The following is a 27,861-nucleotide window of genomic DNA, read 5'->3' on the forward strand; positions in this document are numbered from 1 at the left end:
CCATGACATTTTTCTCGGTTGTTGGCCCCGGTTGTACATAAATGACAGTATATAATAAGCCTATATTAATTTAGGCTGTGGACATACAAGAAACGAACGATGACAGCAAAGCAAAGAGGAAATTGCATTTGACACTCCAAGCATAAGGTTCAGGATCTAATAAAAAATTCAGTATTAAGAACAATTGGAATTTTATAATTTTTCAACATCCAAGTATACAATCTTATAAAGTAATTTGTAAAAAATGTCCGACGATATTACATTATCTTGTATAAAAAATGACAACTGTCTGACGATATTGCATGCCTTATTCTTAAAACGATAACATTGAATTAGGTGAAATAAAAGCGATATTGTCAGTTGCACATTACTGGAACTAACAATATAGTTTTTATTTAACCTTACTATGTAGAAATTCCACATTATCTGTGTTCATTGGGTAAACTTAGAATTAAATTGGTGGTAAAGCGGTGGGAATCATAGACAGAATCCAGGCCCATTGGGAGGCTGAGCAGGGATGCGGCGTCGCTTCATGCGACAGACGTGAGCGTCGAGACGACCCTCCACCTGATGGATGTTGCGGAAGTCGTCTTGCGGCGACCACAGCTTCTCGGCGGCCGCAGAGGCGCGCGGGAATATGCGCTGCACCACGTTGGTCTCGTCGACCGACTCCCCCCACATGCACGCCTCGCCGCCAATCACCAGCGCCTTCTGCGCCGCACTTCCACCAAACGACAGCGGCTCGCACTTGTAGTACTTCTTCCAATCGCCTCCCGTGTCCAGGTAGTCCAGGTACCAGCAGCTGGACAGCAGCGCCTTGTGTCCAGCATTGGTGATCTAAGGGCAATATCACATTTCACTATATTTTATCCAGTCAAGTGAAAGAGTTTTCAGCAGCAGGAGCCTAGTCCAGAAATAACAAGAAAACTTGGTCAAAAATGAACACCTAATTCAAATAAATATGAATAGTTCATTGCTCTTTGTTCATTATCTGATTCAGATTATTTACCTATATAATCATAAATCGTAGTATAGTAACTATAACTGTAATGATAACTGTTATCATTGAGAGAGAGCAACAGGCTTATCTCAAAACTACACTTCTCCGAAATTTTATAAATAGTAACATTTCCAAAAGAGGTTCTAGAATTAGAATAGAATTGAAAATTTTGATGGATGAGACACTTGATTGGAAATCAATATTAATAAATAAGTTGAAAGTTTCCCTCTGAAGGTACGTTTTTGTTTGTGCGTAAATTTTCGACGTCGACCGCGACTGGGTCGGGCTCGATTTCAAGATGGCTGAAAATCCGTGGTCGATAGGGGATGAAGTGTTTTCCTTCGCATGACTCGGTCGCTATTTCAAACGCCACACATTCAGACCAAAATTAGGTTATCTGTCATTATATTGATTACATATTATTTCGATGATTGAATAAAAACGTACCACAAATGTATGAAAATCATATTATATCATGATAATACTATGTAGTTAGGCTATTGATAATGGATATGGATTTTATCACAGCTCTTTCTAGTAAAAGAAAAAAAGAAGAGCATGATGCACTACAATATTCCATTTTAAAGTTTGTCTAGGCTACACAAAAATCTCCAATTGTGTCTCATTTGAGAAAATAATTCATTTAAATACGATATAAAGTTCTTATTAGTTATACTATTTTTCCATTATTTCAATTTTCTCAATACATTCCAATTATCTTTACAATTCTGATCGTATAACAATATATTATAACTTTGAACAATTCCAATTTGGTTTTCCCGGTCTTTGTTACTGTTGCCTGCTTGTTCGATATTTGAGGTTAGAATTCACTGCGGATGGGTAAGGGTACAACTAAACTGGAAGCGGAGCGGAGCGTGGCGTGGCGTCAAGGAGCGTCGTGAACAATATAATGTTAAGTAATGAGCTAAAACACACTGCAAGCGTCCACTCGCAGAGCGGAGCATGCTGTCGAACTTTGGAAAAAGCTGGTTTGTTTTTTGGAGCGTCTACGAGCGGAGCTTCAAAGTGCGAGTGCCCTACTAATGTACATACTAGTGGTCCACTCTTGTACATTCATTCATTTACTGTACAAAATATTACAATCATTAATATAAATATCGGGGCACCGAGCTTCGCTCGTTATTTTTATTTATTGATAAACGGAACACAATTCTCTAAAATTATCGTGTTTATATTTCACAGCAGCTGGCTATACGTCATCTTATGAATTTCGGGGATGCGATTTTTCACATAGGTACTCAGTCGCTCACTCACTTTTTTACTATCCACAGACGACGAAAGTCTCAGCTGTTTCAGCCAAGAATGAATTATCCTTTTAATGTCGTTCAGCGAGTTTTCCCAAGGATGAGACCTAGTGCAATTGAATTTTTTATATCATAAACCTACTATGTTCTAAATTTCGTGAAAATCGTTAGAGCCGTTTTCGAGATCCGTTGAACATACATAACCAGATATATAAATACAGAAATTGCTCGCTTAATACAATAGGATTATGACATTGAAGGAAAAACTAGGCTGAGCCTGTAGGCAACTATTTCTCTCCAAAAATTTTGATAAAAAGTTAATGTTGTCCAAAGTTTAAGGTTTTGATATCTCACACTGCTTCGTCAATAATTAAAATATAATCGAAGGTTGAAGTTGACATTCGCATGTACTTGAAAAATCGGGACTCATGCTTTCTTAAAACATTAAACGATTAAACAGATGGTGATATTCACCAAATATTCTACGATTCAAGTTAACTTCATCAACCCACAGTAATTGTTTTCACAATGTAATGTCCGTGCAAACTTGGACAACGCCATTTTATAGACGCTTGACACTCAGACGCTTCCAGTGTGTTTCATGAACCCTCTGACCACGCCACGCCACACCATTCCAATTCTAATGAGATACATTGAAGAGCAAGCTTGATCTAAGGATTGAATAATATAGGCCTACTGTGTAATAAAAGAGTAGAGCAAATCTTTTTCAAAATCTTCCCTTTATTTTCTATACTATAATAATTTACCAATTAAAAGATTCCGAGAACGAACCTAATAAAATAATCTCATCAAAGAATGTCAATGAATTGCAAACTATGTGTGATGCTGTTCTGGCTAAAATTACAGCTAGGTGCTCAACAAAATAGGCTGCGAGTCAATGTAAGCAAATCATCTTTCATTGAATTTTCAATTGATAGATTTGCCAATGCTGGGCTGCTGCAATTTCAAATTGAATGCTTTCTTATGGAATTCTGAATTCTGCTGTGGAATGGCTTAGGGTACTCATTGGCTGTCTTTCGGCTCATGTTTGCTAAGCCAACCCGCTTCTCCTGTGGAACATTGTTCTTTCAACATGCAATATTAACTGTCCCTGGTCTGTATGTTTAACATTTGCCAGTCTTCGCCTACAAAATGAAAGATAGCTGGATGACTGTTGCTAACCTACATCAACTTGATACTTGTTGAAGAAATTTAATTAAAATAGAACAGCACCCAACAAACTGCTATGAGATGAATCCAAACTACATTGGTGAGAATGTTCAATGCTCTGCCATTGAGTTTGAAAACATCCCAGTCAATCCACAAACTCAAAGTACGATTTAAAAAATGGCTCATAGAAAAGTGCCTTTATGGTTACCAAAACGTCTTTGATTTTGAAGGATAAAAAACTCTGTAATTAATTGTGTAAGTCTTGAATGTGTACACGAGTTTTGATGACAGTTCTTACAACTAGTGATTTCTGATTTAATTTTGAATATTTTAAAGTTTATTGTATGGCAATTATCGATATAGTATGTATTGCTATTAATGATGCATAAATAAATATGAAATATAATTTGAGCTGCGCTCTCAATGGATGCGCAGACTCATTGAAATTGATGAAAGTGCTCATTCTAAATACGACTTCGACGTTCCAACATAAAACATGTTGAGTTTCGTCTTATTTATACGATTTCGGAATACTCTAATAGTTTGAACCTACAGCGCAAAGTGCAGTTTTATTTGTACTAATTTGCCGTCTCATCTAATACTGAATATCTCAGTCTTAGTAAACTATCTTAGTCTAACTCTCCAGTCCAAGTAGTTATGGCTAAGAGGCAAGAGATGATTATTACTAATATTATCAGCACCGTTTATAAATATACTATTAGTAACTCTAATATTGACTTATTGAACTTTATAAGGTCCACTCACCCGATCCAATTCTTTCTCGTAGTTCCCTGTCCACGCCTGAACGATTGTAGAGTTGTACAGATTCACTCCATTGTCAAAAACCTCTTGCCATACTATGGTATTCGTACGGAATTGTTTTTCAACAATATCAATAATTTTTTGTATGTAGAAGCTTTCTAGTTTAGCATAGTCACCGGACATTTTGTTATCTACCATCCATTTCTTTATTTCTGGATTGCTTGCCCTGAAAAATAAATTATTAATGAGTGATCAGTGCATTTTATAGATGGATCATCGATAATAATTATGATGGATCATCGATAATTTTCTCTGGAAAATCAGTTGAGGAGGTGGAGCTCTCATCCACTATATGCCTATCCGCGATTAATGATTACCTGAATGGCTATAATCTTGTCCTGAATACAAGCAAATCTATGGTTGTTCCATTTTCAACAAGACAGAGTAGGAACCAGTCAGTGTGTCCAAATGTAGCTATAAATGGGGAAATTTTAGAAACTAGAAATAGTACGAAATTCTTGGGCCTGTTATTGGATAGCAATCTCTCGTGGGATAGTCATGTATGCCATGTCATAAAGAAGATATCTCCTGGTCTTTATGCTCTGAGACAAATGTCCAACGTGTGTAGTATCCAAACACTAAAGTCAGTAATACATGCGCATTTAGCATATGGCCTGTGCATATATGGCAGTACGAGTAAAATAAATTTGGATAAAATTCTTAAACAACAGAAGCGGGCAATTAGAATAATGTTCAACCTTAGAAGAAGCGACTCAGTAAGATTATTGTTCTCTCAACTTAGAATTTTAACAATTTATGGTCAATATGTATTTGAAATTGAATTTTATCCAATTTGAAAAATTCCAAATTTTAAACAATTTTGGAATCAATCAACCAAAGAGATCATGGCAACAAAAGTATTACATATGAAATTACATTATACTACATATGCAGGAGTAAAAAAAGAAAAGCAGTGAAACCATCAAGTATTATATTCCTGTATTAGCATTTTTCTGTAAGCCCAAGCATTCCTCACAAAACCTATCAGCGCCCTCCAATCACTACCATTCAAAAACCCTACCACCTGATCCTCTGATAGCTCTCTATCGCCTAAATGCGCTCCTCTTATCTCTGCTAGTACTGGACACCTTCCGATAAAATGCATTGTATCCTCCCTTTCCCTCCTATTGCATAACGTACATATGGTCTGAATTCCCTCTCTTCCCACACTACTATTCAAGTACCATAGACCTCCCCTTGATCTGAATATGATTGACTTCTCATTGCGGGTGAGATTGGCTCCTATATAATTATTGTGTTCGGTGATTGGGTTCAAACGTGAATAGACAGTATAATTTACAGATTGCCTTGCTCTTTCTCTCCATTTCTCTCTACATTCGTTTTTTATACATTCATTAATATTATTCAAACTTTGCCTTAGTACATCCCGCATTCCTTCCTCCCATCTTGGCAATTCAATGTTATATTTTTCAGCCTGCTCTTTCCACACTTTATACCATCCTACTTTCTGTTCAAACATTTTCTGTGCAAGTTTTCGTGGCAGCCTGTTTGGTCGCAAAGAAAGGGTTCTTATAATATAGCTGTAATGCATCTCAAACAAATAATGGTGTAAATTATACTTATTGACTTCCAAATAGATGATATAATTGGGTGTTGATTGCGGTAACGAAAATAATTTCTTGATAAAGGCTCTGTGTAACCGTTCTATTTCTTCAAATTGCTTATATCCCCACACCTGACCACCATAGCTCACAAGAGCTCTTACAACCGCATCAAAAACTACCCACTTACTCTCGATGTTTATTTCATTTTGGGCCACAAAACTATTCCACACATTATTCAATGCAAACTTTGCCACTGACACTCTCTCTCTGACATGCTCACTGAACGCCAACTGAGGAGTGAATGTTACGCCTAGATATTTGTACTTGTTTACAACTCCGATCCGCTCTTCTCCCCAGTACCACCTCTCATGATGGGCCAGTCTCCCTCCCCTTCTCATCACCATTATCTTAGTTTTGTCGGTATTGATTGTAAGTCCCCACGTCTCACAGTAATGTTTCAAACATATTATCATTTTTTGTAATGCTTTCGGCGTGGATGCAATCAGAATCAAATCATCGGCATACATAAGTCCTTTAATATTCAACTCGTCCACCCATATCCCTTCTTCCATATTATCAAAAATATCATTAATAAACAGGGTGAATAAAATCGGGGACAACAAGCAGCCTTGTTTTAATCCGTTCTCTGTATAGAATGCATTACTCAGCCCATCCTTCTTATTTTGACTATTTTTACACCAAACAAACGCCCGTGTATTCTCATATAATTTCTGGACAATTCTCACAAATTTGCTAGACAACCCAATCTGAAACAACTTATAAATTAAAGCATTACGATCTACTTTATCGAAAGCGGCCTTGAAGTCAACATACAAACAATAAACTCTATCTTTCCTTCTCCTCAGTTTCAAATTGATGATGCTGTATAAACTGAATATATTATCCACTGTACTGTATCCTTTTCTAAATCCCGCCTGTTCCTCATTTATTACTTCATTTTTCTCTACCCATTCGTTTAATCTATTCAGAAAAATTCCTGCGAAAATTTTTGCAAATGCATTGATGAATTGTATGCCTCTGTAATTAGCAACTTCATTCAAATCACCTTTTTTATGAATTGGGAAGATAACCGCTTCCGAAAAATTGTCAGGCACCAATCCTGTATCATAAATATAATTATAAAAATTGAGCAGCAAATTTAAGAATTGATCTGGAGCTGATTTGAAAAATTCTGCCGGTATGCCGTCAGTGCCTGGAGCTTTATTACATTTTGCCTTTTTCAATACCAAATTCAGTTCTTCTTTCGTTATTTTTGCATCTAGTTTTTCGTCCTCTATGAACGGTATGGCATATGCTATTTTATCTGCCTCAACTTCAACGGAAAGTAAGTTTTTAAAATGTTTGACCCAGCTTCCAATATCTATCTGGCCTGTACACTTGAAGGATGTTCTTTTAAACTTTTTCACCGAGTCCCAAAACTGTTTCGAGTCGCGCACATTTTCTAAGCATTTTCTAATATTATCATAATACTCGGCTTTTTTAGTTTTACACAACTGAATGTACTTTTTGTTTTCCTCTGCATAGATTTGTCTAGCTTGCTGACTATTCACCCTCCTAAAAAGTCTAAGACAGGCAAAACTTCTTTTTCTCGCTTTATCACATTCCCAATCAAACCATATCTGTTTCGCATGTTTATTTTCTCTCTTAGAAATTCTTGCATTGTTACCCGCTGCTTCATAAACGATATTGATAATCTTTTCTGCGGCTTGACTACTATCGGGTGACAAGATAACATCACAGCTGCTCCGCGATAACTTATTACGGTACTCTGTTGCATCTACTTTTGACCAAATCAGCTTGGGCAATAGCGTTAAATTATCACATATTGAATTCGAAATGTCTCCTTTCAATTGAACTACTATTGGCATATGGTCAGAAAAACTTTCAGTCAGGACTTCAAAACTATTTACAGCTGCTAGTGTACTCATCGTCACACAACATAAATCGATAACTGAGCATCCAACACTTGTAACATAGGTAAATTCTCCCTTATCATCTGTTGCTGTCCTCCCGTTTAACACACACATATTAAATTCCTCACACATATTGAGTATTCTACGCCCATTCCTATTCAAATTTTCATCTTTAGAATTTCGTTCAACATTTATCACCCAATCTCTCTGCATAATTTCATCCGGTATTATTTGACATTTCCCTATGCGTCCATTAAAATCTCCTAACAATATTAAATTCTCACCCATCTCTCTGCCTTCTAAGAATCCATTCAGTTTGTTAAAGTCAGCACTCCAGCTTTCTCCTGGCGTTAGATAAACTGACATAATATGAATTTCTCCATATCTATCACATTTAAGAGTTATTACTGGCCACTCTTCTAAGTAAGTGAATTTACAAGCTTCCCTCCTATTATAGACAGACCTATAAGCCATCATTATTCCCCCCTTTGCCCTACCAAATCCTGACGTTCTAGTTGCTGGCACCCAAAATATATTATATCCTGGAAAATAGCCCTCTAAACGATTAAAATCTTTCTCCTCGACAAACGTTTCGCATAGAATAAAAATATCATAATTCTTTAAGAAATCAAGAAAATAATTTGAACTCACCTTTCCTCTAAGACCCGCTACATTATAAGCCAACACACTTAATCCATTTATTCCTTTTACCTGGCAGACGACCTTATCCTATTCATTAGACTGTTTATTTGAGCGTTCATTAGATTGTTCATCCTTCTTCGAAACATTATTAATTATTTCAGTAAAGTCCATCTTCAGAATCCGATTCAATCTCTCCAGCCCATCCTCGTTTCCACACCGTAGACCATCCTCCGCCTCCCACGTGAAGATATGTCCCTCAACAATCAGCTGTTCCCCCTTCACAACAGAACTCCGCACGCCACTCATCTTCAATATTTCTTTTTTGAGTAGAAATAGTCTATTACGCCGTATTCTTGTCGCAAGCGAATAGTCTTTATGCACTAAATATCCAGTTCCTTTCAGTTTCCCTGTATTCCCCAGAACTACATCAATGTCGCGATCCACCGGGATATGAGCAATTATCGGCGCATTGTCTCTTTTTTTGCCCAAGATGTGAGCACGATTGACACCCACTTGTATATTACACTTCAGTACATTTGTACAAAACTCCTTTACTATCTCACCACAATCCTCGTTACTTTTGAATTTTAGTCCTCTGAAGATTAAATTATTACGTCGTGATCGATCTTCGTATCTGTCTAATCGATGCATAATTTTGATATTTTCCATTTTCAGACGTTGTACTTCCTCCTTCAGCAATTTGTTTTCTTCGGTGATGTTGGATAGTAAGTTTGTTATTCCTAACACATCGTTCTTTGTAGCCAATTCACTAAATTTTTCATCAAATAGCGTTTTAATTGTTAATTCTATATTTTGTATTAAAATATTATATAATATAATTGTATTCGCAGTCCAATGTATTAGAGTTAAGAAATCAGACTCACAACTATAATACCCGTTTTGGCCTAATTATTGAGAGACATAGATTGGATCTTTTTGAGAAAAAAACAATTTTCAAAGGAAGAAAATTTTTTATCAATTTACCAGGCAATTTAAAGTTAATTGAAGATATCAAAATATTTGGTAAGAATCTGAAGGAATATTTGGTGAGCTTATCTCTGTATTCTTTGCAGGAGTTTGACAACAGCAATCATTGATTTATTTTGAATTTTATTCGTGTACCAACTATAGTAAGTTAAGACTTATATGTAATTTCAAACTGACGCTATTGTACATGTCTGATGAATAAAGATTTTTCTATTCTATAATAATATTGAATAACCCAATGTCTATTCGATACTTTTTAATATTGGATACTTCCTATCTGATTTTAATAATTCTTCCAATTTATGGAACAACTCACCAGCAATCGAAATTTACTTCGTCACCTCCTAAATGTAGGTATCCATCAGGAAATATGTGAATGATTTCGTTGAACAAATCTCTTAAAAATAAATAATTATCTTCATTTATAGGATTGACTGGTCCATACTCCGTTACTAGATTATTGCATTTCGTCAGCAAACCCGGTTGACCGAATCCCCACGAAGTAGTATGACCTGGAATCAAAAATTTGAAAATATATACCCAGTTTCCAAAGAATGTTTATATTATATATTAAGTTCTTGAATAGTGAAACATTAAGCTAATGTTATGTACTGAACGTAATCATTATATATAATATATACACAAATCAACTGTTTCTCTATTCTCTTATAATTCAGTCTTGCAAAACTCTATCACATCCTTCTATCGTAGATCAGTACACTATTCAGGACTACAATTTTGAAAAGGTACTACATCGAAGAAGAAGAAAAAAACAATCTACACTACATGGATTCCCTAATCCATAACCTGATAATACGTCACCATATTATCCACTGAAAGTCATGTTATCAGTGCAAATCCATTCGGATTCCTAGATGGGTATCAACCATCCATGTCTTCATAATACCTCACTGTATTATCCCGCTCAAAGTCTCGTTATCAGCCCAAATCTCTCACCAATACTCTCATTATAATAAGCTTGAGTTTAGAGTCCCGCTGCGAACAAGGAAAATGGTTCATGTCTGAGGTCCATCTTTCCCTTCTTGTTGAGTTATTCACTGCCAGGCTCATGACAAACCAAACTAAATATTATCTGCACTAAACTGATCTGACTTCTCAATAAAATATGATCTACTCAATTCAACTATAATTACTGAGTCATCAAAACAGTAAAGTTAGAACAGATTTTCATATTTGACAATCTTCAATACATTCATTTCTCATCACAACTCTTATCACAGCTTATTACAACTCTCTCAACAATTGTGACCTTGATATTCTTTATTTCTCTGTTCTAAATCTGTTGGCATTGATCAACAAGTTCCTTGGACTACTTCATTTTTTCCTAAATTATATAAATCTTATTTCATACTACATCACAAGTTTTATAAAATACGCTTAGCCTAATACCTACTGGGATAGAGATGAGATTTAAAACAATGCACTTCCATTGCATTGTTACTCCTATGTGCACTTGTAATATTTGATACTCTATTACACTGCTAGCTACATTATACAACTTTTCTCAAAGTTTTCATTTCAATTTTCAATTATAGCTGCTCATCTATAATAATTGAAATAATAACATTTTCCAAAATTATATTCATATCAATTAAATTCTTCTATTAATGCATTTATGAATTACAAATCGGCTCATACCATGAATATAAATACTTTTTCTTTCAACATGAAATTTTGTCGCAAGATTCAATTAACCAAAACGTAAATAGCCTATCTCTTATCAAAACATGCGAAATTTAAAAAAAATCAAAGCCTGATGAGTCCATAGACATTCTTGCAGTTTATTCCACCGTCACCACCAGTTTTGTAACCGCCCCAGATGGGGGTAGAAGAGAGATCTTCTGAAATCTGAAGGTTGAGTCATGGGACTTGATAAACAACAAACGTTTGCATTCTATTCAACTTGTAAATTTTATTGACGGAACTAACTACTAGAAATTTTGATAACAAAGAATCTGTAACATTTTAAAATTATGAAAACTTTTTATGAAATTTTGGCTAACTGCTTACGAATATCAACTGTTTACTAATAATTTCTAATAAATTATTAAGTAATACATTATAATCAAGTCATCATTTCTAATGAATGTATTATGACTTATGATGGATGATAAACTTGATTTGATTTGATATTAGTTATTGTTTACGAAGGTATCTCATTTTACTATTGCAAATTTATAGTACTAGGGACTCGGTCATTCAAGGGTTTTTAGCATGAGCTAGAATTGAGCTAAAATTCAATGGCACTCGCCATCGTTCAATTTATACATCCATCACTAGGTAACAAACACATTAATTCTGGGCCCTCGTAACCCGAGGCTACCTCTGCTTCGGTTCGTTTGTGAACGAATCTGTTTCGTTTCGCGGCTTGACAATACCTACTATTACTTATTAGGTAGAAGTAATAGCAGGTATTGGGCTTGATTGAGACTGATCGTTTCCACGCAAATTGTGTTCCCCTTCCACCAACGAGACGACGGTCCACGTGGAGGCAGAGCACAATTCCGTGGGAAAGAGAAATGCAAGTTTGAAATATTCCCAAATACAACCCTGCATAAAATTAAAAACTGATTGATTGTCTTCCCGGACGCAAGTTAGCAAAATCTTGATGTGAGAAAATCATTTTTCAACAGAAAATAAATTCCTCACGATAAAAAATTATCACTGAAATTTCGACTGAATGAGCACATGAGTCTGATTAAAAAAGCCCTAGTTCTATACCTTTTTAAATGAAAAAATACACCTTTTTATTTTTTAAAATAAATAAATCACAAACTTATAATATATTTCCTTTCAATTTCATCACCATTACATTGTCATTAAGCGTAAAAGTTCAGATCAACTTTTCTTAAAAAGCCCACATTGGCAGGATTGTGAATGGGCGGGCCCTTTTCTAGTGTGCTTGAGAACTAACGCTCACCTGGTGTGTCGAATTCTGGCATCACTCTGACTCCCCTCACAGCAGCATATAGTATTATAGCTTGAATATCAGCTATTGTATAAACAAGAAGTCGTGGGTCATAAGCACCTTTGCCACTATCAACAGAATTGGAAACAACTTGCGTTATTATAGTAGTTAACACTTCTGCAGACTTTCCAATATCACTCAAAATACATTTCCACTGGAAAAAATAAGAACATGAATTCACTGAATTTCAATTACCGTGCAATGAAAGACGTATCAAGTTTAAAAAAATGAATAGCAGAAGAATGTGTGAATTCTCCTACATAACCGTATTTCTTAAGGGATTAAACCTAAAGGTACCTGTTCCGTTTTCAATCATTTTTTCTCTCATTACTGAACGAGAATATTTCTATAATTGACATTATTTTATTTTGAGAGGTTTATGGTTTCATCAATATTCTTATTTGGCTGGTTGTAACGAAGAGATTGAGACCATTTTCAAGTCTTTATGAAGTAGTCGTTAAAAAACAAAAGTTCAGTTTTAATGATAGTTAATTGGCTCAGCAGCTAAAATGACGTAATAAAAAATCATAACTCCAGAACAAAAGGTAATAACAACTTGAAACAAACGAGAATAAATCATAAATTCTATTTCAAATAAGTTTCGTTTGGCTCTTTATATCCAAAAAATGTCATTGAAAGTAGTTATTCAGAAAAAATCTCGTAAAAAATGAAATGTTTTTGAAAAAGTGCATTTTTGTAGGTTAAAATAATGTTTTGGGTGGGAATGTGTGATAAACTCTGTAGAATAGTTCATTGTGATTCGATTCGCGTTTACTGGAGGGCTCTATCATTGATGGTTACCATTCTATGACCGTTTTAGTTAATGCTGGATCCGGCATTTTGAATCGGCCATTACGCGGCCCAAGCGTGACCCCCAAATGCGCATCAAGTGGTTCGGGTATCCTGAGGTACCCTAGAATCAGAATATTTGGGTCTGTTTCCATCTTCACGAAGTGCCCACGAAATCCCCCAAGTAACCCTACTGTAAATCCCGAGCTCGGAAACCGGCCCTAAGACAGTTTACTGAGCTCGCCGACCGTGCTTACGTCATTTATTATGTCAATTCCATGAATCCGTACAGAGCGCACGGTCAGGCCTTATCTGTTTGAATACATAAAATTATCACATGAAAGACAAGCACGACTGATAGTCGGTGCTGCCTGCCTAAATTCATCAATAATATTATAAAAACATATATTTAGCATAAACTACAGTAAACCATAGGTTATATAGTTACTGTAGCATAAGCTATAGTTGATTACTGTTTAGTGAACCGGGTCTTGAGAAATACTTCATTTCATTCACACTCTGAGAACGAAATCGATTCAGATAGCAAACTTCGAATAATATAACATACAGTGTAAATTGATGTAGGGCTTGTGGAGTTGAATTTTCCATGTTGGCACTGGAAGATGATATTTTGATGGCAAATCTTGCTCACCTTAAATCAGGAAATAATTCACTTTGGTAGGGGAAACTTTGGTCGTCGACAATGTGCCAGTGGAGAACATTCAGTTTGTTGGCTTCCATTCCATCAATGATGAGTTTGATTGTTTCGACCGGAAGGAAATGCCTGGATGTGTCAATGAGCAAGCCTCGGTGCGAGAATCGAGGACTGTCATCGATCGAGGCACTGCGAACTGCCAACTGTTGAAACAATCAACATGTTCAATCGATACAGCAAATACACTATAAACACTGTTGAATCACAAAAAAGTGTGGATAAAAAGTGTCAGTACGAAAAATTAATGAGTGACAGATTGCTGAACAAGCGACTCAACTCAATGAGACTTGAAAGCTGTTCATGCTCTAGATTTAGTTCATAATTTGATTTTCCTGATTTTTTTTACTACTGACATATCGACAAATTTCAAAAAATATGCTGAAAATGTGATTTCAAAGTTGAAAAAGCGCGGATGTGAATATTAGAGGGATATAGAAATTGAAATTCATTTTATGAAAATAAAAACACTGAAATCGGTATTAAAAAATTATTTTGAGATCATTAAATTCTATTTTGAAAAATAAATTTTCATCGACTCTATTACACTAAAATATACTCCAAGTAGTAATTTCATTAAATCTGGATTCAGTTGGATGAATGAACTTCGAAGTAAAAAATGACACGACAAATTAATAAACCACCATTTTTTCCTAATAATCCACGCTCACTATAGGTACTGTTCTAAAACTTGAATAATCTTGTTCTAATCTATCATTTAGAACTTACGATAGCTAATCATTACATGAATGACAATCGTTTTAAGTTAATCATGTTGGTGATTCATTCTTGAGATATGATGAAGCCTCTTTTCCATTACCCCATAATGGAAACGGTCACCATTTCAACTCTGCTGTTTCCCCGCAACATTTGCGACAAAGCAATGTCCCGCAATGCCAGAAAATAAGTGTTGAACTTCGGAAAAATACCGAAAAAATGAACTTCGGTTTCATATTTCATAATTACTAATATAATTTCATATCAAACTCTATCTTATGAATAAAGATAGATAGATTCAGATTCCGGATTTGGATCCAGCACCCCCAAATACTTCAGTCAGATCTCCGAAAATACCCAAAAATAAGGGAGTTATTGTTACTTTTATATATATTCTTATAGTGATCAAGGTCTCTAGAGCACGGTCTCAGGCTAGTGCTAAGTTAGCGTCTACTCCGTTTTGAACTATTTTCGACGCCACTACAGTTTAATTTTTGAATATTAGTTATTAAAAACTAGTACTCACATTTTTTCGATAACTAATATTCAAAATAAGACTGTGTCGTCGAAAATAGTTCGTCAAAACGGATTATTACTTGCAGTTGATCATGGATAGTAAAATAGATGAGTATTAGCAGCGTCTACGTTGTCATTGCACTCACATTCATGCAGTTTGCGCCGAAATGGCAACAATAGGCGAAAAGTTTTAAAAATCGCTCAACAAGCGGGCATTGTGATATTGCAAGTTGCCAGAATGGAAACAAGACCCAAGTCTTACTCAAAAAAGTTGGAAAACCAGGCGAATTACGAAAGTACGTAGTAAGTATCAATACTTTCCCGGAAGATTTATCTGATTTTTGTTATTCGTATTTCGTTGATATGAATTTTGAGGGTGCACCGCTTCCAAGAGATGTTTCACTTTTTGTAACAGAGGAAATTTTATATCTACTTACCGATAATCCATTCTCTGATACTTGAAGAAGCTGCGTGAATGTTTCAAGACCTCTCAAAATACCCCAAACCGATCGACTAGAAAGTATGGCAGTGTTGGGAGCTCTTTGGTTATCCACTTCAAGTCTGTCTAAAAATACATTTAAATGATAAATGCTGTGAATAATAATAAATACTGACTTGAAACTTCAATACAAATTTACTTGAAATGAATGTTGAATTGTTAAATTTCTCAATTTTGACATTTATTCAACAATGTTATGTTACTTTTAACAATAATTATATTTTCTTTCAGTATAGACTTTCAGGCAATATTATTCAGTTTTTCAAGACACTTTCCACTTTCACAAAAATTGATAAAAATTTGTACGAGTTTTATATCATGTAGACATGATGACTGTAGACATGATAACAGACATCATGTAGACATGATAACAGACATTGATGACTGTTATAATCATCAATCGGATTTCAAAAACTTTTGTGGACTTATTAACAGTTATTGATATTTCATAGCTGGAATACATTTTCCTAAATTTGAGCAAATAAATATTTTGATCTATTTATTTATTTTTTGTCGAAATAATACAGACTAAAATTTAGGCTACAAGAAGCCTAAATAAAAAAAAACTAAAATACGGTGAGGTAGGGTACAGACTATGGGAAATAATAAAGAAAATTAGAACAATAAATGAACTGAGTTCAATGATAAAAATGTCTTTCAGAATAAAAATACTGTTTTCCTAAATTGGTAGTAATCTGTAATATTAATTATTGTAAGTACTTTTCTAGCATGGACGACAAGTTGTAAGTTAGTTCACTTAATTGCTGCGATTACAGTACAAGTCATCGCATCGCAATCACTGGTTGGTGGTACTGTAGGCCTATCACACGCAGCGAAAGCAACCAACGCCTAAAAATGGAGTTACTAAATTCAGGGTATTTCTATATTATTAGAGCATAAATTACCGAAATCAAATTATAAATTATTATTTAACAAGTTCAACATTTTATTGGAGGTTCGATAGAATACTTACATGACTCATTCATGCCGAAGTATGGAAGAGTTTCACATAGACCCGAGAAATTGATTTCCAAGTGCTCCAAAAACTTGGGGCCATCTAGCACTTGTCGATATGAGTGATGATGGTTATGAGAATATTTTCTTTTTTCTTGGCCACGTCGGAGAAGGATTGATAAACTGTCACCAATTATTTTGCTGTATCTTTTAAATGCCTCATTTAAAATGCGACATTTATTAAGATCGCTTTGAACAACCTGAAAAGTCAATCTCACTTGAAAATACATATTTTGTTTAAAGCATAGCTTTACATCCATGTAAGTTTTGAAATGTGATGGGTGGATAAATAGGCATTAAGGTAAACTTGATAAGAGAGAAATTAAACTTATTAAATAATTTAGAAGAGAAAAAATCTCCTAGTTGAAGAAAATTAAATATTACTTTGTCTATCATATTTGTATTCTTCCTTTTACGCGTATTTCCGTTTTATCCCTTAATCAGCAATAATGAAGTATGAATACTTTTTGAGCGTAAAAAAACAAAGGATAGGTGTTATTATTGAAAGTAAACAATACCAACAAATAATTATATGAATGACTAGGAAGAAATTTATATAAAATGCTTATTAAAACGCCTATGCTTTGAAGCTCACCAATGTGTCCTATGTTCATGTTAAAATTCTATGGTAATATAAAATTAAAACATTTTTAATGCTGGGCCCAGCATTCTTATGATTTTATATTACCATAGAATTTCAACATTTTATTTATGCGCCGTTCTTTCAATCAACGCTACAATAGACAACAATTTCTGCAACTGAATCTGTCATAAATAGTACCTTATTAAGTTGAGAAGGATTCAACATTTTTAAAATCAGATATTAATTATGCGTCTATTGTCTGACTGACCTTGTTCTGCATTTCTTTTCTAAGACTACTCCAAGTAGTGAATTAATTTAAATATTAAATTTATGCTAAACTGTTGAAATCACTAATTTGATTTTTTATTCATATCATACGCAATCAATTGTGTTACTAGGCCACAAACGTATACAAAATACCAACGACCCAGTGAGACCCTTAGACTATGAAATTCACTTTATTCCATCAGTTATGCTTTAGACAAAACTATTTATAGGCCTCTTTAAAGATAACACCATCGATTTCGATTTACGTTGGCACAATACAAAGACATAGTTGCTTGTCTTGAAAGCAATAAATGAAGTGTATCTTATTTACATTGTTGTAAAAATAAATATTGCTTTCTTATAACACAGAGCGAACTAATTCTATAATGGAGAGAAAAAATGTTTAATAAAATTGCAAGTTTGCATGAGAAAGGATAAAAGTTGGTAAAACTTCTTTATAGTGGTAATATTAAGAGTACCTAGGCTACCTAATATTAAATTAAGTAAGGTAGGAATATTAATAAATAAGTAATCTTCTGTCACTTCTCACTTTAACAAATCATTCATCCCTTATTCTAAAAAATTCTCTGCTTTGTGGCTCTGAAATTATGTATCAATAAAATATCTGGTAGAAAATTTCAAGGCGAGATTAAGCATTTCCCAAGGTTCCTGGGTCGAAAAATGTTGAGGGATGAGTTTAGTATTTGACCATAGTTTTTGGTGACTAAGATTATTAATAATGGTGATTGATATTATTTCGTTTTCGGTTTGGAAGGTATTAATCTTATAATAGTTGCCTTATAAGCGTTGATTTGATAGAATGTAATGTCATCTTCTACTGTAACTTTTCGTTGCCTGCATTATTATTTCCTGAGTGAGAAATTACGCTACAAGTTGCTAAAAAGTTGTAAACTGAACTGAGTAGAAAATGTTCTCTCAATTGTTGAATGTAACTGCAAAGCTCCTTATTTGAAGTGATTATTCAATCATTATCTACAACAATGTTTTGAATGACATACACATTCATAATGTGACATTTTGAAAATTCATTTCATCGAAATCAGATTTAGAATGCATACATATAAAGAAATTCATGCATGAATAAATAAAACATAAAAGTGTCATAGCTCAAGAAAAAATTACGATTGTAAAACCATTGATTCTTAATTTTTATCTTATGTTTTCCTCTCTCATCATCAATAATTTTAGAACGTTAATTGATTGGTAATCAGAATGCATGGGTTGCAACTTTATTAGATGATTTGGTAATTTTTACAAAGTAGGGTAGTAGACTAAAATAGTTTCGTTATTGGTGAAACAATAATATATTTGAAAGAGGTCTTGTAGAGCTTTCAGACCTATGCATATATCGACTGAATTCAAAAGGTAATTGAGTTAAAGTTTCAATTGCTTTATGAGCTGTTTCTACTTCTACATTTCACTTGGTAGGCCTAGGCAAAGGCATTACATATCTTGAGAAATACATAACAGTGACCTTCATGACAATTTGGATTGTATTTAGTTTTTTTGACATCCAACTGAGACAGTGAACAAACTATTTTACATGTCAGTTATTCAGTTTCTATTACTTACTGTCCAAGTTGAAGCAAATTATGACCAGACGAAATGCATATATTTTGTCCAAATAATTCAGGTTGGAAAAACATTTTATATACCTATATAGGTAGTAAATGGATGAAGCGTGACATTCTTTCCTTTTTTAACGCTTTTAGTTTCATTTTTTTAGTCAGTTTCACCTCAGCAGATAAGTTTTCTTATACAAGAAAGAGTATATTTACAGATTTACATATTTAAATTTATTCATAATATCTTTTAACATTATTATTATTATTACCACAGACAATGAACTAATTAGCAAGCAAATAAAGCTATTTGAATTCAAACAAGTACTTTAAGTACTTATGACAAGAAAAATCATTATAATATATATTATTATTATTATTGGAGTGAGGATATAATATACTAATTTTTATTAAATAACAGTGAAAAAATATATTTTTTCAGAAAATTATAACGAACATTTTGGCGGATGGAACTAGGTAGGCCTACTATATTGTGGAGTTTAATAGCGTTTCGATAATTATTCATGAAAATTGGTTGTTGATTAACATTAGCATTAGAAACAAATGTATGGGATACTTGAATATGATTTTTGACTAGTAAGCACTGTTCTGGAAGCTCGAATAATAGGGACAAAACGGATCAAAAACATGTTAGCATTATGATTTCTATATTTTATGTACTACATGTATACTGCATTCTGCATATCTCATTTAAGCATTAGATACAGTTGCACGTGAGTACAATATTCACCTAGTTTTGAAAACAATTAATAAAACATGCTTGGTATTTCTATTGTAACTCTACTGGGAGTTCTTACCAGTTTTATTGATTCATACTTCATCTTATCATCTTAGCTTGATGATAGTTTATGGCTGCATTAATCCACAGGTGAATTGTCATAGCCAACAGTAGTTCGGTTATAAAAAATAGTACCTACTTTTATAACTTGGATTTTGATTCAGAAAATTATCGAGTCTACACGTTACATAATTTTTAAAGATAGTAGTTAGAGTTTATTTTCCAATTCAGAAAATTTTAGAATATTTATAACGACAACATGATGTAATCTTAACCAATTACGGGTTAGCTACAAGAAAGTAACCGTGTTTAATGTTCAACTTGATTATGAGAATGTTCTAACTGACCATTTCATTATTTGCACTCGTGAGGTTCAAACTCTACTTTATTCTCATCACTTTAGAAGTTGTGAGGGTTCTTTTTCGTAGTTCCAGCAATGCCTTATGGAAAAATGTAAAACTATATCTGGTATTGATAGGTACAGTACGGGTACCTAGTCAAAAGTAGATAGGCTAACATTAAAATTTTATGAATTTGTCCAAGAAACCAATATAAATGCATATGTACCGTCATAAGGTATCTATTAAAATTCTCAATAAAAAAATAAACACAGGATAACGCTTCTTGATGAAATAAAACATGCTTGCTTTATAAATCAAGTAGTCAAGAGTTGCAAAACGATCTTGTTAGTGTTGTGGCTTTAAATACAAAATGAACGATCTATGTTAAGATGATTTTTGGAAAATTATTTTACTATTGTAAAAATAGGTACAGTAGTTATAAATAGTTTCAAGATTATTTTTTTACAGATATGAAATGTCGTGGATGATTGAACGGAAATATTGCCCTTTTCCAATTTTTTTTATTTTTAAACTCATAGTTTAGCAATCTGGGAACAATAACTGGCATGATTGGAAAATTTGAGATTCTTATAAATTCTACTATTCCAGTTTTCTAATTTTTCACAACAAATGAAATGCGGCACTTTGAAGCGTATATAGGATGAAAGGAAATACGACGTTGAATTTTAATAGGGCTCATCACAGCACAGAGAGTATATCATTACAAATGTAATTATACGATTGTTCTAGTGTTTTGAAAAAATCTTCCCACCATCCCAGACTCAATGTTCCGGAACTTGGAAGATATAGATTAAGCTATACACTACAGTTTCAACGGCAACATCAATTTATTATGCAAAATAGATACCGTAGCTTAACTGTAAACAGCTCATCTGGCAGAACAACCTATATCCAGATATTTTTCGCCAAAATTAGGATTAGGAGTTTGCTATGTAATGTACAGCACTTCTCATAATGAAGGCCTGTGGATGAAAAAACATCGATTTTCGTTGCTATAAATAATTATGAAGTTAGATTTTTTTCTATAAAAAATATTTATTGTGCAACAAAACCGATAAATGTTTGTTGAGGGTTCAATTTTATCACTATCAATATAAAAAAGTATAATTATTGATCGTTAAAAATAACTTTTAAAAATATAAATAGTCTAATATATGCTATTGTCCCAATGACTGACTGGAATGCTGATAATCAAGTAAATAATTCATTATTAAAAGACCTTTACCTAGAAAATATGAAAAAGATCATTTGTTTGGTCATTCGAAAATTTCTAGAAAACATAAAAAACCAAATGGAGGAATAGGATTGTGTTTGATGTAACCTAGCTTTTTATAGCGAATAGTTCAAACATTGCACGAGACCTAGACCATTTCTTTTTTCATCAACACTTTTGGTTTACTGCCAGTTTTTAATGAGCAAATTTTATGGCGGATATTGTGAGCAGTGAATGGACATATCATCAAATATCTGGAGATAATTTAGACACTGTGTTGTGATCACAATTTGATAACGCATCTGAACACTGCTTCCTGTAGTATTTCAATGTCAAGCACAATCAACGATTGTCCTTTATCAGATTATCCTTTAATCCATAGGTTTCTAATATTGGAAATGACAGGCAATCTATGACGTGTGGTACATGATTATTCAACGAATAATAGCTTCAAATTATGATACGAACAATGAATGCCTCCTACATCCATGGAATCAAATTCAAAATTTAAATTAGCAGCTTCGATCTAAGATTTTCAGCAAGTAAAGTTATTCATGGAGAATATTCCATGTAAGTTATTCATTGGATTTTTAGTCAAGAACAAGAATAGAAAGCCACTTCCATTTATTTTACAATAATAATAAGGTACATTAATAATAATAATAATAATAATATAATAATAATAATAATAATAATAATAATAATACTGTACATATTGTTGCAGGTTTCTACACTAATAAAACACTTGAGGCGATTTATACTGATTATTAGATTTATTACTTATAACACACGGAGGTAAACTAGATACTATAAACTGATAACATAAAAAATTACAAAGAAGTCACTAACTAGCACAAATAACGATATAAGAATAATTTATTGTCACTAAGAATAATAATTGTATAACTAACTACAAAAGTCTATTATCACTTTATTACTTCTGTCACGATTAGGAGTAGCCAATGATTCCCACTCTGGCTTTTCAGACTGCCGACTGCAACACGCACCATTTATATAGGCAACAGAACTCAACTGCCAACTGCAACATGCGCCATTTATATAGGCAACAGAACTCAACTGCTGACTGCAACATGCGCCATTTATATAGGCAACAGAACTCAACTGCCGACTGCAACACGCACCTTTTGTATAGGCAACAGAACTCAACTGCCGACTGCAACATGCACCATTTATATAGGCAACAGAACTCAACTGCCGACTGCAACACACGTCATTTATATAGGCAACAGAACTCAACTGCCAACTGCAACATGCGCCATTTATATAGGCAACAGAACTCAACTGCTGACTGCAACATGCGCCATTTATATAGGCAACAGAACTCAACTGCTTACTGCAACACGCGTCATTTATATAGGCAACAGAACTCAACTGCCGACTGCAACACGTGCTATTTATATAGGCAACAGAACTCAACTGCCGATTGCAACACGCATCATTTATATAGGCAACAGAACTCAACTGCCGACTGCAACATGTGCCATTTATATAGGCAACAGAACTCAACTGCCGACTGCAACACGTGCCATTTATATAGGCAACAGAACTCAACTGCCGACTGCAACACGCATCATTTATATAGGCAACAGAACTCAACTGCTGACTGCAACACGTGACATTTATATAGGCAACAGAACTCAACTGCCGACTGCAACACATGCCATTTATATAGGCAACAGAGCTTTTGAGAAGGATCTGGATCTGTTGAACATGCCCAACCAATCACAGTATATGTTGATTACCAGAAGGTTCTGGAAAGCACTTGCCATTGTTCGACAGCTCTGACGACCAAAACACACTAGAAGATTCCAGAAAACCCTCGCCTCTGCCACCCCCTAAAGGTCTTATCCATAACACTGCCCCCTCCTTAAAGCTGTTCTGACCCAGAACACTCAAGATCCATCCTGAAGGTGTGGCGAGCAGAAGCTGGTTTCAATGGATCCGCTGGGGTGGCTGCCCATGGATTGTAAACATTGTATGATGCTGATTTCAGAGTCCTTGAAGATTCTTCCAATCATTGGTCTCATAATCTTCCAGTCCAATCCATCATAGCCACAGCAGAGTCTGGGGATCCCAAGTTGCTCCACTCCCAGGAATTGGAGATGAGTCTGCGGGTGCATGAGACTTTGCCACAAAGCGTGATATTCTTCCTGGGGTTGGTCCTTTGTCACCAAATAGAACAGATGTTGTTCTGATCCTGAAGATGAAGTGCTTTCCCCACTGTCGGATTCTGGAGGTTCAGTTCATCCAATCGTCCAAACTTCCTCCTTGAGACTGTAGCAATCCCTCGTAATGCTCCCACATTCCTAACTCTGCAATGGGCCAATGCATAGCTCTTTGGTAGGGTGATCAGGTCCTGGCAACTGTTAGTAACATTCCTTCTTCCAGGACATCTCCAGATTAGCCAAGAACTCTTCAAAGTCAGGGCTGGCTGGTTGAAGAACCTGTGCTTCTTGAGCTTTCCTTGCAGTATTATCTCCATGATAGAGCACCAGTCTGTTAAAGTGGACAATTTGTGGAGTATCTCTTGGTTTCTTGATTCTGTAGACCACATCATTGATCCTTGTGACCACTTCATAAGGTCCATCCCAGGAGGTCTGCAACTTGGGAGAGTATCCACGGTGTCATTGAGGGTTGTACAACCAAACCGTGTCACCAGCCTGGTATCCTCCATGATCTGCTTTGATGTCATAGTGTTGTTTCATTATGTCCCTGGCATCCTAGGTGTTTGTGTGGATGGTCTGATGGATTTCGTCCATATATAGAGAGACAGCAAGTTTCCCGAGCAAGTTGCTGGGCACTAGTCCTTATGACAATCAATAACAAATTGTATGATACAAAAAATTACAAAAACCTACCTATATCTCATTGATGGTGTATAGTGAGTGAATTTGCAATGATTAAGTAGGTTTAGTATTCCCGTGACAAAAATACTCAATGACTAGTATCTCACAGCCTATAAGATACCACTAAAAAAGAATACTTCAATGTATAAGAACATTTAAAATTTGCTACTGGCTTTTTTTGCATAACTCACAGTAATGGAGGAGCTGCAATATACCTGAGGGAGAATTTAAATTTTGACTGGATCTGAGTACCTTCACTGCTGAGCTTGATATTGAACTTGCAGGAGTAAAGATTGATATATATTCTGGTATTATCATCTCAGTCTATCCCTCTCCAAATGGTAACATTGAACATTTTTTCAATTCTATAGACAAATGTCTTTCAAGTTTGAGTAATTTGCACTTGCCTATTATACTTGGTGGTGATGAGAATATTCAGTTAAATGGAAATGAAAGTATTCATCACTCATTTAGGTGCGTACTCTAAGTCATGGAATTTACATCACAAATAATGCGCCTACTCAAGGAAATAATTGCTTGGATACTGTTGATACTTCTCTTGACTCTTGGAGCTATAATGTGGTTGTTCAGGTTCAGGACCTTTTGATTGCCGATCACAAAGCAGTGGTGATAGATGTTTGGTGGAACATGATGAGTGACACCCCCATACCTTGCCTTGGCACAATCATTTTAAAAAATCAGTGATAAAAAACTAACCTGATAAGTTTCCACTATTGAAGATGGCATTAGCTAATGTGAACTGGACAATGATACTTCCTGGCAGAACAGATATCCCAGAAGAGTTATTTGAGTTTCTATCCCAGAAGAGTTTTTTATTTCAAAAAAATATCTTTAGTATTTGAGAACATTTATCCTTCAAGACCTCTAAAGCTACAATGATACCAGTCCCTCAATAAAAGGAAAAATAAGTCATGGTGCACACCCAGACCTCAATTACTCAAGAATATAGTCCTGTCACTAAATTATCAAAGCAAGGCAAGCCTCACTGATGAGGTTAAAAAGAAATAAAATGAGCAATATCTTGAGACAAGAAGTAGATCTAGCTAAACGGGAGGCCAACATTAGTACAATTAATCAAGCCACTAAAAAATGAAAGAAAGCTAGGAACCTGGTCAAGTCCATCACTGGGTCTGATTCTCAGAAAGTGAGGCCTGAGTCACTGCCAGTCCCAATGAGTTCAACCATTTTCTCATTCAGCAGGTCGAAAGAATAGTGGAGTTGATTCCAGGATAAGTGAAGCAGATGAAGATTTCCATGTGCCAGGAAATCACAACACAGTCTTTGATAAGTGGGACCTGGTAACAGCAGTAGACAATATCATTCTGATGGTAAAGAGTTTCAAAAGTAAAAGTATCCAGGATATATACCTGGTGTGTCAGTTGACCTATTGAAAAATTGCTCACCCCCTCAGCATTGTCTTGAAAATTTGCCAAGAGGCAGGCTATTCCCCTTCTGCTCTGAAACTTGCCAGAACTGTAGCTGTCTTCAAGAAGGGAGATCCATTAGACATGGGTAGCTCAAGGCCCATCTCAATTATTCCAGCTCTGGTAATGATTTTTGAGGTGTGCTTGAAGAAGCAGCTGGTTCACTATACTTTGAAAGGAGAGACCTTTTTACAAATGCCCAGCATGGATTCAGACAGGGAAAGTCAACGGTCACTGCTGTATCACCCTCTTTTGAGGCGGGTGACTCAGTGTCTGTTGCTCTGGTGGACTTGAGGAAGGCTTTTGAGTGTGTTTCACACGATATTCTTCTCAATTGGCTACCTATAGCGTGCGTGGTCCAGTCCTTGTAACCTTCAGAACCTACCTATCTGACAGGTTCTCACCCTTGATGGAGCGAACTCAGTTCCACTGCTGGTTTGTCACGGAATGCCACAAGGTTTGCTGACGATGTGACTATTTTTGCAAGGGTTAGAGCACCAGACTTATCCAAGAAGTTGGCAGTGGATATTTTTAAGCAGTGGTTCACCAGCAACAAGCTGATGCTTAATGAAAGCAAAGCCCAGGAGACACTGGAGACAACATGCACTCTTGGTCGGTGGCAGCTTAACGATATCACAAAAGTGAAAGTACTGGGTTTTACACTGGATACTAAACTTGGCTGGAGTAGCCACATTGATAACATCTAACATCTGTCTGAAGCTAGACAGAGTGATGTACCTACTAGGACGTTTGAAGCCATCAATCTCCTGGAGGCATCTGGTGGAGGTGTATTTTGCTATATCAACTATGAACTTCAGTTGTGGGAACATGCTTCAGACTGTATAGATGTACTGCTCCAGCAGAAGAAAGCTCTACAAGGATCCTGGATTCGGTGGGCTACTTGGACCACTGTCGACTCATCTTTATCAAGCTGATAATACTCACGGTGTAGGTACAGTCAATATATCTTGCTTTCCCTGTTGCACACAAGGGATAATTTCTACTTACTGACAAGAAGAGAAGACAGACATTTCTACAACACCAGAAGAAAAGCGAAAATAGACATCCCTTTCTGCAGGCTGATTAAGAAGGATTGTTTTTTAGTACTAGCCCTGAGGATTTACAACGCCTTACCTGACAGGGTGATGAACTTGGACGACAGGAGCTTCAGGACAAAAAAAAATGGTTACTAGAACAGTAGAACTGATTAATAGTCTTCATTCTACGCAGTGGAGGAATACTCTGAGGCCAATAGAAACATCAACTGAACGTCGTCAAGTGATAAATGTGATGCCTACAGGCAAAGCCATCTTGATAAAGTTGAAAGTTTGGTACCGTATTTTAAAATGTTTTATATTTATATGTTTAAGTTTAAAAACGTAAATAAGTGTATATTATTGACATAGTTTAGGTTATATGTCAAACCTACAACAAGCACCAAGTCAGGTCCACTTTCTGACAGTCAATCCAGATATCTGGTATTGACTAAGGAGAGAAGTTTAAGTAAGTATGAAGTAATTTTCAATACTTCCAATCCTTTACAAACATCTCTTAAAATAGTTATTATTATAAAAAGTATAAAATACTGCAGAACATCATAAATTAAGTTATTACCTACATGTTGTACATACCAGAGACAAGAAATATAAGACTTATGCTCATCCTTTATCTATATGTACATACCTTGAATTCAAACAAGCTGGGATTCAATGCTATGCTACTGTTATAAAGAACGTAGGATTTAGGAAGCGGCCAGAAATTTCCTTGATCTTGAACTACAAATGCATCACTGATCAGGGACACTGAAAAGATAACAACAATTTTTGTCAGGACCATAACGTCCATCTCAAGTAATTTCCTAGAGGCAGACAGAATGCGAATACAACCAATACACCGTCACCAGTTGAAAACCAAACGCCGAATGAGATGAGAATGAGCGCGCTCGATTCTACCACTCGATAAAAACAAATCTCAGCAGTGAGGTAACCTACGAAAAAAATAACTAAAATAGATTTCAAATATGCAAATCCTTATAAAAATATATATACATATTTTTTGTAGTGATTAATAATCATGAATCCGTTAAATGAAGAAATGAAGAATTATACCTTGGAATCAAAA

General features: G+C 35.0%; 1 protein-coding gene across 1 annotated transcript; it reads right to left on the reverse strand.

Moving 5' to 3' along the window:
- Positions 1 to 174: 174 nt before the first annotated feature.
- LOC111057146 (beta-hexosaminidase subunit beta) lies at positions 175 to 27,669 on the reverse strand. Its single transcript, XM_022344587.2, has 8 exons — positions 27,424 to 27,669; positions 16,581 to 16,821; positions 15,546 to 15,673; positions 13,816 to 14,021; positions 12,327 to 12,442; positions 9,702 to 9,897; positions 4,201 to 4,423; positions 175 to 837 (listed from the first exon to the last, which is right to left on the reverse strand). The coding sequence occupies exons 1-8, from the start codon at positions 27,583 to 27,585 to the stop codon at positions 478 to 480; spliced, it is 1,632 nt and encodes a 543-aa protein (XP_022200279.2). The 5' UTR covers positions 27,586 to 27,669; the 3' UTR covers positions 175 to 477.
- Positions 27,670 to 27,861: the final 192 nt, after the last annotated feature.

The sequence above is a fragment of the Nilaparvata lugens genome, chromosome 3, assembly GCF_014356525.2.
Source record: "Nilaparvata lugens isolate BPH chromosome 3, ASM1435652v1, whole genome shotgun sequence".
Lineage (NCBI taxonomy): Eukaryota > Metazoa > Arthropoda > Insecta > Hemiptera > Delphacidae > Nilaparvata > Nilaparvata lugens.

Excerpts from the sequence above, each read along its gene's own strand:
- LOC111057146 (XM_022344587.2), bottom strand. The coding sequence starts at position 27,585 with ATGGACGTTATGGTCCTGACAAAAATTGTTGTTATCTTTTCAGTGTCC. Across the intron at positions 12,443-13,815 it reads GAATTATTTCCTGATTTAAG|TGGCAAAGGTGCTTATGACC; the intron begins GTGAGCAAGATT and ends TTCTGTTGATAG. Across the intron at positions 4,424-9,701 it reads GAAGTAAATTTCGATTGCTG|GGCAAGCAATCCAGAAATAA; the intron begins GTGAGTTGTTCC and ends TTTATTTTTCAG.